The sequence below is a fragment of the Aedes aegypti genome, chromosome 2, assembly GCF_002204515.2.
Source record: "Aedes aegypti strain LVP_AGWG chromosome 2, AaegL5.0 Primary Assembly, whole genome shotgun sequence".
NCBI classification, from domain to species: Eukaryota; Metazoa; Arthropoda; class Insecta; order Diptera; family Culicidae; genus Aedes; species Aedes aegypti.
The window spans coordinates 44,128,565-44,143,932 of NC_035108.1; the positions used below are offsets into that span (position 1 = coordinate 44,128,565).

The following is a 15,368-nucleotide window of genomic DNA, read 5'->3' on the forward strand; positions in this document are numbered from 1 at the left end:
AGGCCTTTTGGTAGGTCATCACAAAATGGCTTCTTCTAAAATCATTAACATATTATTATGATAGTATTGGTATTTGCAGCATCGATGAAATAAATGCTCATCACCTGATTTTATGGATATTTTATACGAAGAAAAATGCTTCAGATGGTATTTTAATATTTATTCAACACTTTCAGATACAGCATTATCAATTTAGATATTGTCGCATGAGATTTATATTCTCAAAAAAATCTCCGATCTTATACCCCATTCCATTGCCTCACACAACTACGCTTGTAAATAGATTGACACACAACTACGCTTGTAATCTTTCGATCACTTTCCAATCCCTATGAAGGCGCTCTCTACAAGATTCCCAAAAAATATCGTGGAGGAAATTCTTTGGAAGAACTATTGGATACATTCTTTGAGAACTACGGAAGAAATTCGAAGGAATCACTTCTTGACATTACGTCCCGACTGTGATTAAGCCCGCTTCTCAGATAAATGTTATTATAAACATTTCTTCTTCTTCTTGACATTACGTCCTCACTGGGACGCCTGTCAGCCTGCTTCCCAGCTTAGTTTCCAATGAGCACTTCCACAGTTATTGACTGGTAGCTTCTTTGCCTAAGTTCCCATTTTCGCATTTGTACATCGTGTTGTAAGTACAATGATACTCTATGCCCAAGGAACTCATGGAAGTTTCCATTACAAAAAGATCCTGGACCGTTCGGGATTCAAACCCAGACACCTTTATTACGAGGCTAAAGAGGCCGCCATTTCTATTTGTTGAGTCAATTTTTCAAAAAACTTTCTATGTAGATCCCATTACTTATTAGTTTGGCATTTCACATTTTTGAAAATCCATCGTACACGACTGCATCATAACTGCAGCTTAAAAACTGCGTAAAAAACACACTTTGATGTCCGTGAAAAGACAATATATATCAATTAACAGCTACTGTACACCAAAGCTGGAATTAATGGAACGCGTCTTCAATGCGCCGTCGCTCTCCTCGCCATAGTCCAGATCATCCGGCTTAGGAACGCGCACACATTCTTTCATTCAAATTAAGCTAGAGCTGACAACAGACGCATACACATGGAGAGAAGTTTGTCTGAATTGCAAACCATTCACAAAGTCTTCGAGCGACTCGTTACACACCTAGCTGTCAGATCGGATGTTGATCGCTTCTTGGAATTATGAATCACCCTCCTTACCATTGATGCCGGGCGATTGCAATGCACATCAATTGGCTATTAGGTCCATAAGTGGAAGGTGCCAAAAAGGGGTGCACTTTTTCGTACATATCTGCCGCTAGTAGATACGCTGCATCGCATAAACGGGTTCATTTACAGGACTGGTAGCAGGTCTGTTTTACGCGACTTCTCGCATAATTTATGATCTCGCCCTAAAAGCCATTGGTAACCATGTGTGTAGCTCGTTGTTTTTTGAGCATTTCAATAGATGTACACGTTATTTAACAACTATATCGTAAAGAAAAGATTATTCTCTACCTGCCAGTGGTGTTGGTTTGGATGCTTATTCATTAATTTGCTCAGAAACAACGAGCTACACACATGGTTTCCAATGGCTTTTAGGGCGTTATCTCAGATTATGCGAGACTTGGTCACTATTTCAATGCAAGTCTCTAGTCTAGAAAAGCCTCTGAGGACTGTTCATTTTATAAAGTGGACACCTTGTTAATGTTATATCTTTTTTATTTAATAATGAAATTGTAATCAGTATTCCATACATCGTTCAACCACTATTCTACGATGTTAATAATAAATAAAATCTAATAAAAAGCGTATGGTTAAAAAACCGAATGATTAGTTTTTTTTTTCAAAAATTCCTAAGAAATGATGTTTTTTAGGCACTAGGCCTCTATTGTTCCTATTTTTAAGACCCGCTACCAGCACTGCACTTAGTATCCGGTGCTGGACCAGCCCCTGCCGCGCGATATGTCCGATTTCCTAGAACTCCCGCCATATCGTGTGCTCTCTGTGTATACTTTCTTCTCCAGTACACGATACGAACCGCTGATAAGAAGGCAAAATTTGTTAAATTGATTTTACCTTTCGCCACTCGGAAGCCGGCCTATTAGTTTATAACGTGCTGCGAAGTGATAGCGGTCGTTACTCGCTTCTTTGCCAGTAAATAGCGACAGTGTTTACTACTTTTCGCTCTTCAACAGATACACTCGAGATACGGAAGGTCCGTACTATACGTAGGCAGTTCCATGCGGCACTTTAGAGGCGGCCGTCCAATCTTTGCTCGTGGCAAAAATGATAGCACCGAATGATGATCTGATAGGAAGAAAATGCTACACGAGCGCTACTTTTCAGTGTATCGGTAGTTACCTTCCAGAAGCAATTACCAGAATTGGCAAGCCTTCCTGTAGTTGTAGTTTTGATGTTTCATGCTAGTGGCGTAACCAGGAAACTGTTCCAAGGGTGGAAATTTACCATATGTGCTTCAGTATTAATTCAAATTTACCATAAGCTTCAATATGATGGGCAATTCTGCAAATATATTGTTATTTTAAATGCTTGGAGATCATTTTCCTGAAAACATTAAAGCACTTAGTCCAGTCTGACTAAAAACCGACCAATTTATATTCGTACGGGGCACTGTTTTCACAGCAAGTTGGAATAAAACTATTAAATTATCTATGGACCTCGATATACTTTATCAATAACGAAGGTCATATGTGTCATCTCTTGTTCGGCAATCATAAACTGTATTCATTTGCTTTCATCTTTGGAATAATGAAAACGTATTGAAATTGACCCAAATCCTTATTCGTACTCCTATTAAAAATCAAACATATAACATACAAAACTAATTTTTAATGCGCTATATGATTGCTGAAGTTCTTCATTGCATTGTTCAGATTTATTAAAGTACATTTGAACAATTTATAAGTGGACATCTTCTTCTTTTTCTTGGCACTAACGTCCTCACTGGGACAGAGCCGGCTTCTCAGCTTAGTGTTCTTATGAGTACTTCAACAGTTATTAACTGAGCTTTCTTTGCCTAAGTTGCAATTTTTGCATTCGTATATCGTGTGGCAGGTACGATGATACTCAATGTCCAGGGAAGTCAATGAAATTTCCATTACGAAAAGATCCTGGACCGACCGGAAATCGAACCCAGACACCTTCAGCATAGCTTTGCTTTGTAGCCGTAGACTCTAACCACTCGGCTAAGGAAGGCCCAGTGGACATATTTGAAACATAAGTTAATTTATCATAAATACAGTTAAGTGGCGAACTCGCCAAGGGCCAAAAGCCACTCAAATAAAGATAATTAATAATATCATAAATACCAGATTTTCAATGTTGTTTGCTAACAAGTCCAGTAAGTCGAACAGTTATCTTATTTTAAGGTGAAGATGAATCGAAGCCAAAGCTCAAATTTTCAAGAGCACGGATCTGGAGAACAAAACATCTGTTTAAGCTGAAAACTTAATTGGTTGGTCACTAGCTGGTGGTGACCAATCGATTAGGTTTTCAGATTAAACGGATGTTTGGTTCTCCAGATCCGTGCTCTTGAAAATTTGAACTTTGGCTTCGATTCATCTTCATCTTAAATACCACTTCTTTAAGAATAATAGCTGCGATTTCTGAACAAGCTTCAAAAACTTGGTTGGCATAAGATTTATAGCACAGCCCAAACCAAAAATTTTAACTCTTTTTTAATTTAGTTGAATCCTCAGAGCAGAATCTCAATAGAGAAACAAAAAGGTAGATTGGAATACCTTGTACCTTTTAATTCCGCCCTAATTGCTTATCTTTGACAGATACGTGTATTTCGACTACCACTTGCAGTCTCAATTACCAATTATTGTTTTGTTTCTCCTCAAAATTTTTAGTCATTTTCTCTAAGTTTAGCTCGTCAATAGATACATGTAATCCACAGTTAATGTTTTTTTATCAAACCAGTGCCCTATTTTATGTAAAATTTGAATACTAATTCAACGATAATAACTGAATATTGAATAACATCAATGATGTGGAGTTATGACCATGTTGCCATGTTGCCATGTTGCAAAACGAAATTCGTAGTCAACATTCTATCTACAGACAAGTTTGAAATTACCCTTGATCTATTGTTAAGAATAACAATTTGGTTTACACTGATTGAAAACAACACTCGAAAAGAGTTTTAAAGTTATAACATAACAATTTTATGAACTTAAAAGGGATAAAAACTGCTTATGATTTTTTGTGGGCCTCGTGGCCGTGCGGTTAGTGTCGTCAGGCACTCAAGCGCATCTTGTCATGGGGTGTCGGTTCGATTCCCGCTTCAGCTATTGGAATTTTTCGTCAGGAATGGTTCTAGGTTTTGCCCAGGGTGTCGACTACCTGGAAAAACCTGGAAAGTCAGGGAATGTCAGGGAATTCGATTTTTGACCTGGAAAGTCAGGGAAAGTCAGGGAATTTCACTAAAGGTCAGGGAAAAATATTCAATACTACAACATCAAACAAGTTGATTGAGAAGATGCTTTTATGCATATGAGAGTGAACTGTACTTTACTACCTATACTTATTCTTAGAATCCAACATTTTCTGAAATGAAAAGCATCAACAGTGCTCTCTGAAAAAAAAACCTTTAATGTTGGCGTAGCATGCTTTATTTATATTTAGTTTTTAAGTTTGCTAGATCAAATCATTGTCTTCTCTTCAAAATCTTGAGGAAAAAATGGAACCCACTTCATCAAATCATGTCAATCTTTACAAGTTTGCCCAAAATATTCAAGTTAAACTGATAAAACGAAATATAGAGAACAACCAATGAAGTATTAAGTATTAAGGTGAAGATGAAAACCGTATCTCAAAATTTCAATAGCACAAATCTGCAAGACATAATTCCTGATTTTTTTATCATGTCGTTTCTGGAAACAATAAAGATAATACCGAAAAGTGCTCTAATATTGATATTTGTCTATTTTGCTATCTATTTCAATTTTGATTTTCCAATTTCAATTGTCCAGGATTTTATGAAAATATCGTGAATTCCAAGCGTTACTTCAGGATTTTATTCAGGAGCTTACTTACAGATATGTCAAATTTGTATTTTGTTCTGAAAATATACACGAAATTCTACAAAAATTATGAAGATCACTATCTAAGATATCTTTGTGGATCCATAAAATCCATGGGAGCAGAACTTTCAGGAATTTGATTTGAAGGAATTTGCTCGATAATCCTTTGATAGTTTGTGAGATCACTTGGAAGGTTAGTCGGACATCTTCCCGTAGATGGGCTAGATCGAGCTCTAAACCGGTCGAATAAAAATGTAAATGTGTTATGTCTGTTCTCGTGTCGCTTTCTGTGAGTGTACATGAAGTTCTTACGTTAGCACAAACCCCTGAAAAATGTACTTGGAAGATACTCATTGAATACTCATTTTTAGTTAGAGTTTTCAAATTTCCCGGGATTTGATTTCCCGGGAAATGGGAAATAAAATTACCATTTCCCGGGATCCCGGGAAATTCTGAAAGACGTGAAAATAAAGCAAATTTGGTGGAATTTTATTTTTCAAATTATTCGTATTTCGTGTATGATCGGTGTTCCCTTAGTAGACAGTCCCATATTGTCGCACTAGTAGCTTTTTACGTCCGTTTTGCTACAAATCGTTGTAAAATATTTTTAACATGAGACTCTGGAACCATTTACCTAAGTACCATTGATAGACAACCATGTACACAACTCGATTGTTAAAAAAAATGATCGAAATATAGTTTTGCTTATATTTTAAGCTCCCTTGCATCTATAGGAAACCTATTGTTCCTATAAATTATTTTTCATAAAACAAAATAATTTATTAAATAAGAACTTTTCTATTTCAATCAAAAGCTTTTGATCCACTTTTTAAAACAAAAATGTAAAAGTTATGTAAAAACACGGTTTTGAAATAGGCTAGCGACAATAAATACATAAAAAATTGTTTTCGTATTTTTTGTAATTTTTTTTCACAAAACCGTGGTAAAAAGCTTTCAGACGTAAAAACAATGCCACTGACTTTATTTTTCGATTTTATTCGAATATTTGTTCTTAGTCATGCGACTTTATCGAGCCTATATGTATTTTATACCAGTAAATTTGTTGGTTATCTCTTTTCTTTGTGAGTAATTTATTCATGTTTCTCTAAAGAAATGTTAGCTTAATTTCAAACGCTAGGCTTCAAAACAACAAAGTTTATAGCATTAAGCAAAAGTCCTCGTGGAGTTTATTCTTGATCCAACTAGAGTCTTTATATTAAAAATTGTGACTGTTACATCCATCAAAACTTTATAAGCCTATTGAATTCATAGAAAAGATCCCTTGAAAATTCCTTTATTTTATATAGCAAAATTCGTCAAAAACGATATCTATTTTATGAACAACTTTTTCATTACAAAAAACAAAAAATCAGCATCGAATTATAACTAGTGATGTTGTGAGTTCTTTGGTAAGAATTATATGATAAGTAAATGGTGCGATGGTTTTTTGTTTGAAAATAGATAGTAAATTCTTTTTTTAAAGCTACCTGGGAAATATGAAAATCCCGGGAAACAGAAAATCATTTCTTGGGAAACGGGAATCCCGAGAAATCTCAATTCCCGGGAAATGTTCCCGGGAATGAAAACTCTATTCTTAGTGTAGTTAAATCGAGGATTGTTGAAAAACGAACATCTGCAAACTTATTAGCGCGTTATTCAATTCCAGAATTCATTCCTTAAACATATTTAGATAAATTTTTGGGGAGAACGGTCGCTTGAATTAAAAAAATCACATCGGAATTCTAAAAATTAACGAACATAAATTACTTGTAAAGAATCATGGTGAAGAATTTTAAGAAAAAATGAAAACATTTTTGAAAAAGTGTCTATGTGATCCCTAAACATTTTTTTGAAGTATTTCTGTAATATTCCTATGGATTCTAAATTAATTTCTATGAAAAAAAATCATGACTGAAATAAATTCTTCAATATTGTTTAGAGATTCCTGTAGGTGAATTCCAGTGAACAATTTCTTCAAAGAGAAGAAACTTTACCAGCAAGAAAATTCTGTTTTCTTCAAAGAAAATACGCACCGGAATTCGCCTACTTGAGGTATAATTATAAAATTCTTAAACTAATTAGAAATCTTTGGATTAGTTTATGGAGGAACAACGTAAGAGTTTTTAAAACATAATACTTTATGATATTAAAGTCATTGGATAAAACATTTGAGGAGATTCTGGGAGATATATTAGAGGAGTTCCTGGAGAAAGAAATTTTGGAGGAATACTTGGAAAAATACATTAAGAATTTAAATTGGAATTTCTGAGAATTTTTTGTTGAATTCCTTGATGAATTTTTTGAAGAAAGTTCTTTGACAATGGCTGTAATTTAACCTGAAAAAGAAGTAGCCAAAGCCAAGGAAGAAAATCCTTCCAATTAAAAAGCATAGTAATGATCTTAATAGAGTGACGTCTTATGTATGAAAAATATATAATCAGCTTGCGGAAGGTATCCAAAATCATCCTTTATTCCTGAAACTTGTGAAATTATATCTGAGGTACCGTAATCCGGGGTAACATTGATCATTTTTCTTAATGTTTCTTTAATATTTTGTTTGGAAATGCAAATTTTGCAAATTTTATATTTTTAAAACAAGTACTGCCAACCATAGCTCGAGACTATATACTGTATTTTGTTTATTGAAAAATTAAAGCATGTTAAAAAAAATGTTTAAGGCGATTTTTTGATTTAGCTGATATGGGGTAACATTGATCACCTATGTAAACAATGTTCGGTAATACTGAAAATATCGTTACTTACTTAAATCATGGCCCCTGAAGCCGAATATGAAGGCCAAACGCTTACAAGTCATTTACTTTTTGAGTTATTTCAAAATTAAAAACACCTTGAACCACGGAATACGCCTAAAGGTAGGCAATTTCCTAAGGGAATTTTACATTCTTAACAGTAATTTGATAATGTTGCCCAATTGAGCATACTTATAAAAATTTTGACAACGGAATCGTTTTTGGCGATGTCATTTTTATTAATAACCACATTTTCCTTGCTTATATCGTTTGCAGAACATATGTGAGACATGAATCTTTGGTAGTGTCATCCTTAACAATTAAAATCATTATTTCGAAAAGTTGAAAAATTTACACATAAGGTAAACGCAATTTTCGCAAAAATGTTAACTTTCATTAGCTCATGAATATAAGAAAGAGAAGCACCATTTTTGATTTGGAAATGTTTCATCAATAAATGATAATACGAACTTTTGATGAGATGAGTAATTCCAATCAATGTTACCCCGCTGATCAATGATACCCCGGATTACGGTAGTTCAATTTCCGAATACATCGTATTCTACAATTTTAAAAGTAACTTTTGCGCTTGAAGATATCAATATGATCAGTAAGCAACTCAGAATTTACTTAGCTCCTACTCAACTTTTAACGCTTTATTAATTCGAATTATGAAGTTTGAAAAGTACATACCCAAGTGCTCAGTTTTATCATGTCAACTTGAAGAAAATTATCGTTAAAACTATTGCTAAGTTTATTCATACGTCCTAAAACATAAACTCTACCAAACAAACCAATCAACATGGTCTGGAATTTTTCTGGAAAACGACTGGAAGGTCAGGGAAAGTCAGGGAATTTTATTTTCAAAATTGGGTCGACACCCTGTTCTAGGTTTTGCCACTGGAGCATGCTTGTCCGTTGTCTAGTGTTAGGTTACAGTCTGTGCAGCTAAATGGCTGAAGACGGTGTCCGTGTCTTCAAACTAACCTACATCTCTGTATACGCTACGTACGGCACCAAAATAAATAGCATCTTGGGCATCTCAACAAATTTGCCCGTAACGCGGGTAGATCACCTTTTCGAGGTGCGTTACGGTAAGATTTACCATATTGTACTCTTGTTCTTATGAATACTTATAAGTTAAGGTCGGAAGAGTATAAGAAAGTAACAAGGCACTAAGACCCACCTTTTTGTCCTAGATAATGAGGAGGTCGAAGTGAAAAAATGGCTCAATCAGCATCTGAGGTTGGTTTCAACTCATGAGACAATTTCTTTCCGATTTCAAGAATTTATCTTTCGATATCTAGGAGGGAAACGATTCCGAATCAGTGGAGTAGCAGACCTCTTAACTTCTAAAATAAGCTTTTTGTTTCGAGGAATCTAAATGTTTCATGGGATGAAACCTGTTCACAGTTTCAAAAAACGACTTTGAACCTTATAAGTAGAAGCAATAATTTGATACGCTAGAGTACCGATGCATGGTCAAAATCAGTATCATTCAACCAGCTTAGTGGCCGAACCTGATTAAGGGGCGCGCTTTTGAGAGTTTAATGGTGACAAACTGTTTTCTCCAAAAGATATAAATAGCGGTATCTTTTTCTAAAGAGGCTCTATGCAAAATGGTAAAGAAAGATATTTGTATAAAAAAACGACTACTTCATTATTTCTCAATAGTAATGGAGTAGAACGACATGCACTAAACAAAGGACACGGGTATACCACAAAAGATCAAAGAAAACTGGTAACAGTGGTTCATCCCGAACAGAAACAGAAAAAAATCTCAACAAATTCCAATACCTAGCTAGGGATTTATCAAGTGCAAGTGAACATAAGTAAATACTCGATACTTTTGATTCGACACCAAGTAAAATGGTAATCGATACTTTTCATTTCGATACCAAGTAGGTATCGAATGAGCCTTCTCGAAACAAATGAGTACTTTTTATGTACAATTTTTCAAAAGCTGATGCAACCGTTGCGTAGAGAAGAGTAACAGCATTACAGGAAAACCTCTGAGGAAACTTTTTTTTTACAAAAATGTATCGAGAGTTTTTATTAAGGGTTATTATTATTTTATGAAAAAAAAAAACTGTACAGCCAATTAATAAACATTGTAGAAATTGTTTTTGTTCTATGTTTTCTCTATAATAGAATATACTCATGTGATTATAGTAGATATCAATACTTTTGATTCAATATATGGTTGGTATCTGAGAGAGACTCGCGAAGAGGAAAAATATCAACGTCATATGCAGCCCAGATTCCCCTCTCACGAAACGTCAAATGCAGCCCACCGTTTTTATGGCTGAAAAAGTGAAAAGTATTGTGTTCAAAGTAAACTGTTATTAAAAACCTCAGTCGGCGAAGCAGTTTTTTCCAAAGTTGCTGATAAATCTAAGCAGAAGATCAATTATTTCTAATGTCTGCTACGTTTGCTGGTATGAAATTTCACTCAAATGGCTATTTATGATTCGATGTGATGCAAACTCAATCATTTTTTGCTGAGAGGTTCATGTGAGAGTTTGAACAGCATGCGCATAATTGGTATAAACACAAAGTGGAATAAGAAAAAAACTCAGCAATCACAGAAAAAGAAGACCGTCTTCGCGAGTCTCGTCTCAGGTTGGTATCACTGAATGTAGATAAAGGATCATTATAGTAAAACTAACGTTATAATAACTATATTAATAAATCTAAAAGACAATAATTTTAATTGTAACTATGTGTTAGGTTGGGTAGTTAAGATTAGAGCCTATAACTTTATGTATATAACTATTTGAAGAAGTAATTGTAACGCGTGAACGCAAAGTTAACATTTTCATGTGTTTACTACTAGCTTAACATTTCATTCTGACACTCAATACCATCCATGTTGTAAATAGTTCATACAAGAAATCTGTCTCAACCATTTTGACAGAACTTTCTGAAGCGAAGGACGGAATACATCAGTAATTTCTTAGAAGCACGGCCCTAGCAATCCCTCAGCGATTCTCCCAGAATTTCACAAGGAAATATCTTCAGGGTTTTTGTTGAGAAATTTATACTATAATTATTTCATCGATTTCTGCAGTTACTTAATGCGATCTTAAAATGTGAGTGTTGGATAAATTCCTATGAAAAACACGGAAGATATATATCTCTTTTAAGACCATCATCATCAACCATCTAGGAATTCAGATAAGACGTGCCGAGAAGCTTAATTCTATGATTCAATGGAAATTCCTCGAAAAATACTTGTAGGAATGAATGAAGATATTTGGCTATTACAAAAGAAGTTATTCTTTTTGTAATTTCAGACTAACTGAAATCCTGCAGTAAATTTCTAAGAAATGTTGCAAAGTATTTTTGAAACCTATTGGAATTTTAGCAAGGTTAAGTTGAAAAATGAGTTGATCCTGGTGTAAGTATTAATGTCTCATAAGATTTTTCTTTTTTTTTTTAAAAAAACCTACTTCACAACGAGCTAGAGAATATTGGAGTAATCCTTTAAGTAAGAAATGTATTGGAGTACTACGGAAAAATCCTTGGATGAATCCTCAGAGAAACTCCAAAAGAAATACCTAAATTAAATATTTTAGGAAGTAGTCCATAAACATTTCTAGTGCTTTGTGATCAATTTCGACCGAATATAAATACATTCGTTTCGGGTTCTCTGGATGATTTGCTGCAGGAGTCTGAAGAACAATTATGGCAATAAGTGAGTTTAACTAAAATAAATGAATTCATAGTAGAAGAACTTAAACCCAATACTTTTGAAATTTCTTAGAAGAGTACTTGAATAACTTTCTAAATAATTCTTTTAAAAAATATAAAAACATTCATCAAAAGAAATCATTAGACAACTCACCAAATCAATAAAAATATCTTCGAATGATTTTCCATGGATAAGTTCCTGGACGAATACCTGGTACAAATATTTACAGTATTCTGGGAGAATGCTTTGGGGATTCGAAGAACCTGATCAGTTCTTAAAAAACCCTAATATATATTTGTAAGAAAAAATCCGTGGAAAAATTTTCTGTACGAACATTAAGAATTTCTTTGAGAAATCGTTGGAAGATCACATAACGAACTTTCTTATGAAATTCCAAAAGAAATCAATGAAACCCTTCACAAAATCCTTGAAGAAATTCCAGTCGTACGTGATGCTTGGACAAATCTTTGACAAACTCCTGCAGAAAATCATAATAAAATTGCGAGAGATATTCCGATAATATTGTTTTCAGGTTTTTGAACGAATACCTGCACTATTTTATAGAATTATTCCTATAGCATTCCACCAAAAATAAACTTATTGCTCTGAGAACATCCCGCTCAAGGAGTTCGTGAAACATTGCTGGAATAATTTATGAAGGCATCTAGACATATTCCTACAGGAACTCCGAAAAAATGTATCGTAGGCAGAATTGCTTGAAGAATTTATAGTAGAATCCACTTAAAATCCCTGGGAAATTACTTGATGAGATTATTGATCTAAGACACAGTAAAAGTCATGGATATATTTTTAAGAAACTATAGGAGAATTTCAAAACCATGAAATTCAAAATTATTTGAATCCAGAATTACTTACAAACAATATGTTTGTATATTCAAGACGAAGTGTCCCATAATCCCTGGTGGAACTACTGGAGAAAAATCTGAAAGATCTGGTTTGAATCGTTTCTTAGTAGATCTCCACGAGAATTTTCTGATGGAATTGCAAAAGGAAACCTTAAGACTGCAATCCGTTAAGTCAATCTCTGAAGTTATTTTAGAAAAAATATGTACATTATAGATGTTGTTATTTAAGAATACCTGAAAGAACACTTAAAGAATATGTATTCCTGGATCAATTCCTGCAACAACTCATGATTCTTCTTTTTTTTCTATCTTTATTAACGAGATTTTCAGCCCTGGGCTAGTTCATCTCGGGACCAACGGTTTTACTTCCCTTCCGATGGAAGTCGTCACTAATTTTTTCATGACTATCTCGGGGATGGGATTCGATCCCAGGTCCTCGGCGTAAGAGGCGTGTGTTCTAACCACTACACCAGGTCCGTCCCCAACCCATGATTCCTTATAGGTATTTCAAGAGACTTGAGAGAAATTATTGGAGGAATCTCTCGAGGCACCTTTAGAATGATTTTAGAAGTAATCTGTGAAGAAATTCTAGGAGATAAATTAAATTTTTAGAGAACTCATTTGAACAGTATGTGAAGCAGGGCTGTTAAATCTCATGAATATAACATTACTTTGACAATTGAATGTTGCTAATATCGTCGTTAACCGTGGAAAAAGTCATCTGAAAATGTTTTTCCTGGTGAACTTTTCCGGATTATTATCGGATGACAAAATATTCCGATGCGATATTTCGTATGGTAGGTTGCTACAAGCATATTATTTTTCCAAAATTTTGACATTAAACATTAAATTTTGACATTAAAGATCAATGCATCTGAAGTAATTCCTTAAACACACACAGGTCTTACCTGAGTTTGATCTAGTATTTTTGAATACAAAGTCGAAAACAATAATTATTGACTCCGATACGGATGCACAACGTAGGTGGAAAGCGTAGAAAGTAAATCAATCAATTAATAAAAAATATCATAGATAATTTAAGTGAATAACAGGCTTCGTTCCAGTGGAAGAGTTAATGCCACAAAGATAAAGAATAACTTTGCTTTTCATACAAATGTACACCAGTGAGAAAATATTCGTTTTAACATTGAGCCTCGATATCGATTTATGACTCAATTCAGTGATAGTAAATGTCAGTCAGAACAATACAGAGTTGGTTCTGGTTGGTGTTTGAATATTTAAGGATGCTGAGCTAAAAACTAATAAATCATCACAACTACCGAAAAACTAAACATTACGTATATTTTGCAATTGGATTAAATGGACATGTAAAATTTGCAAAAAGTTAGACGTCTTCTCGGTGAGAATCATACTCCCGACCCCCTGTTCACTAGATAGGGCGCGTCACCCCTACACCACGAGAGGACTTATGGACGCAGAAGTTAACCTGGATTCTATTTCACCTCAATAATCGCACCTCTTTCGAAAGAATTAGATGCCCATCCAAACACAACGCTTTCTATTTATATGCAATGCCTATTCCTCAAGAAAAATCTTCAGGAATTCTTCTAGTTATTTCTCCAGATATACTTTTTAGGGACTCCTTCAGGAAACCCTCCTGAAATTCCTTTTGACATTCCTCCAGCAATTCTCCCAGAACTGAGTTGGATGCTTAGATCCGCAACTACCTTCAGTAATATTCTAAGGAATCGCTCTGAAAGTTTACCCAAATTTCCACTAGATATTTTTCCACTAATTCCTCTTTCGATTTTCCAGTTTTTTTCTAAAAGACCATTCAAGAGTTCATACAAGAGTTCCTCCAAGAAAATACCTGAAGTTCTATTCCAGAGTTTTTAAACAAATTCGTTAAGGGACTTTTCCAGCAAAAACTTACAGAATTTCTACACCGATTTTCCTATTCCTATGTAACTTATTCTTCCTATTCTTCCATGTATTTTCGTATGAATTCCTTCAATTCATTCGGGATTTCTCCCAAGAATTGCTTCAAAAAAATCCATCAGGGATAATCGAGCCTCATTGATACTAATTTACCCTAAAGAGCTTATACGATTAGTGTTGTAATTATTCGATTGTTACTTTTACCCAAATATTTCTCCGAATCAACCATTTCCCCGAAAAAAGAGCAAGAATAGTCTTCAGCGAAAGAATGTTTAAGGGAGAAAGCTATCAAACTAAGAAGATATGTGGTCGTTCTCCCCCATTTAATAGCAAAAGTGCCTAGTACAATTAGAATTGATTATATGTTATATATTGAGACGTTGAAACCTTGATGTATAGTGAGCTAGAAAAAAACTACTGAATATTACTAATTTATCAAATGTTGTCTCCATTCCAGTTCTGCTCGTTACCGGTGCCAGCCTGCGGCTAGTCTCCCTGAAGCGCCCCTCCCCCCAAGCTATGGCCAGGCGCTATGCTTGAGCGTGTTCGCATCGGTGGTCTCAGTGGAACGTACAAAGTAAGAAGTGCCGAGCTGGCGCGCGACAAGAAATCCCAAACCAAAGCGGTGACCGTCCTGTTCCTCGATGAAACCACCCACACCTTCCAGCTAGAGAAGAAGGCCAAAGGATCGGATCTGCTCGAGCTGGTCTTTCGACATCTGGAACTATCCGAGCGGGACTACTTCGGGCTACAGTTCCAGCCGAAATGTGCCACCTCCAACAGCAGCAACGGCAAAAGAAGCAAAAATGGCTCCGGATGCAACAACGGTAGCACCGGTGGAAGCGAGGGGACTGCAATTTCGTTTGAGTCCGGGCGATGGCTTGACCCGAACAAGCCCTTCCGGAAACAGTGGAACGCAGTCCGCCTCTCGGGTGACATCAGTCCGGTGCTGATTTTTAGAGTCAAGTTTTACATCACCGATCCAAGCCGACTGTGCGAAGAGTATACGAGATATCAGTTTTATCTGCAGATAAAGCGGGATATATTCCAAGGGAAGCTACCCGTGGCGTTGAATACCGCCTGTCTGCTGGCTAGTTATACAGTTCAGTGTAAGTCCTGCGCATAG

At 35.2% G+C, this 15,368-nt stretch overlaps 1 protein-coding gene across 1 annotated transcript in view; it reads left to right on the forward strand.

Annotated features, from left to right (window-relative positions):
* Positions 1-15,368, forward strand: part of LOC5577072 (tyrosine-protein phosphatase non-receptor type 4) — a 38,575-nt gene that overhangs the window by 7,832 nt on the left and 15,375 nt on the right. The window contains exon 2 of the mRNA XM_001663119.2: positions 14,700-15,351. Within this exon, the coding sequence (XP_001663169.2) occupies positions 14,775-15,351 (577 nt within the window). The 5' untranslated portion in view covers positions 14,700-14,774. The remainder of the gene's footprint in view (positions 1-14,699; positions 15,352-15,368) is intronic.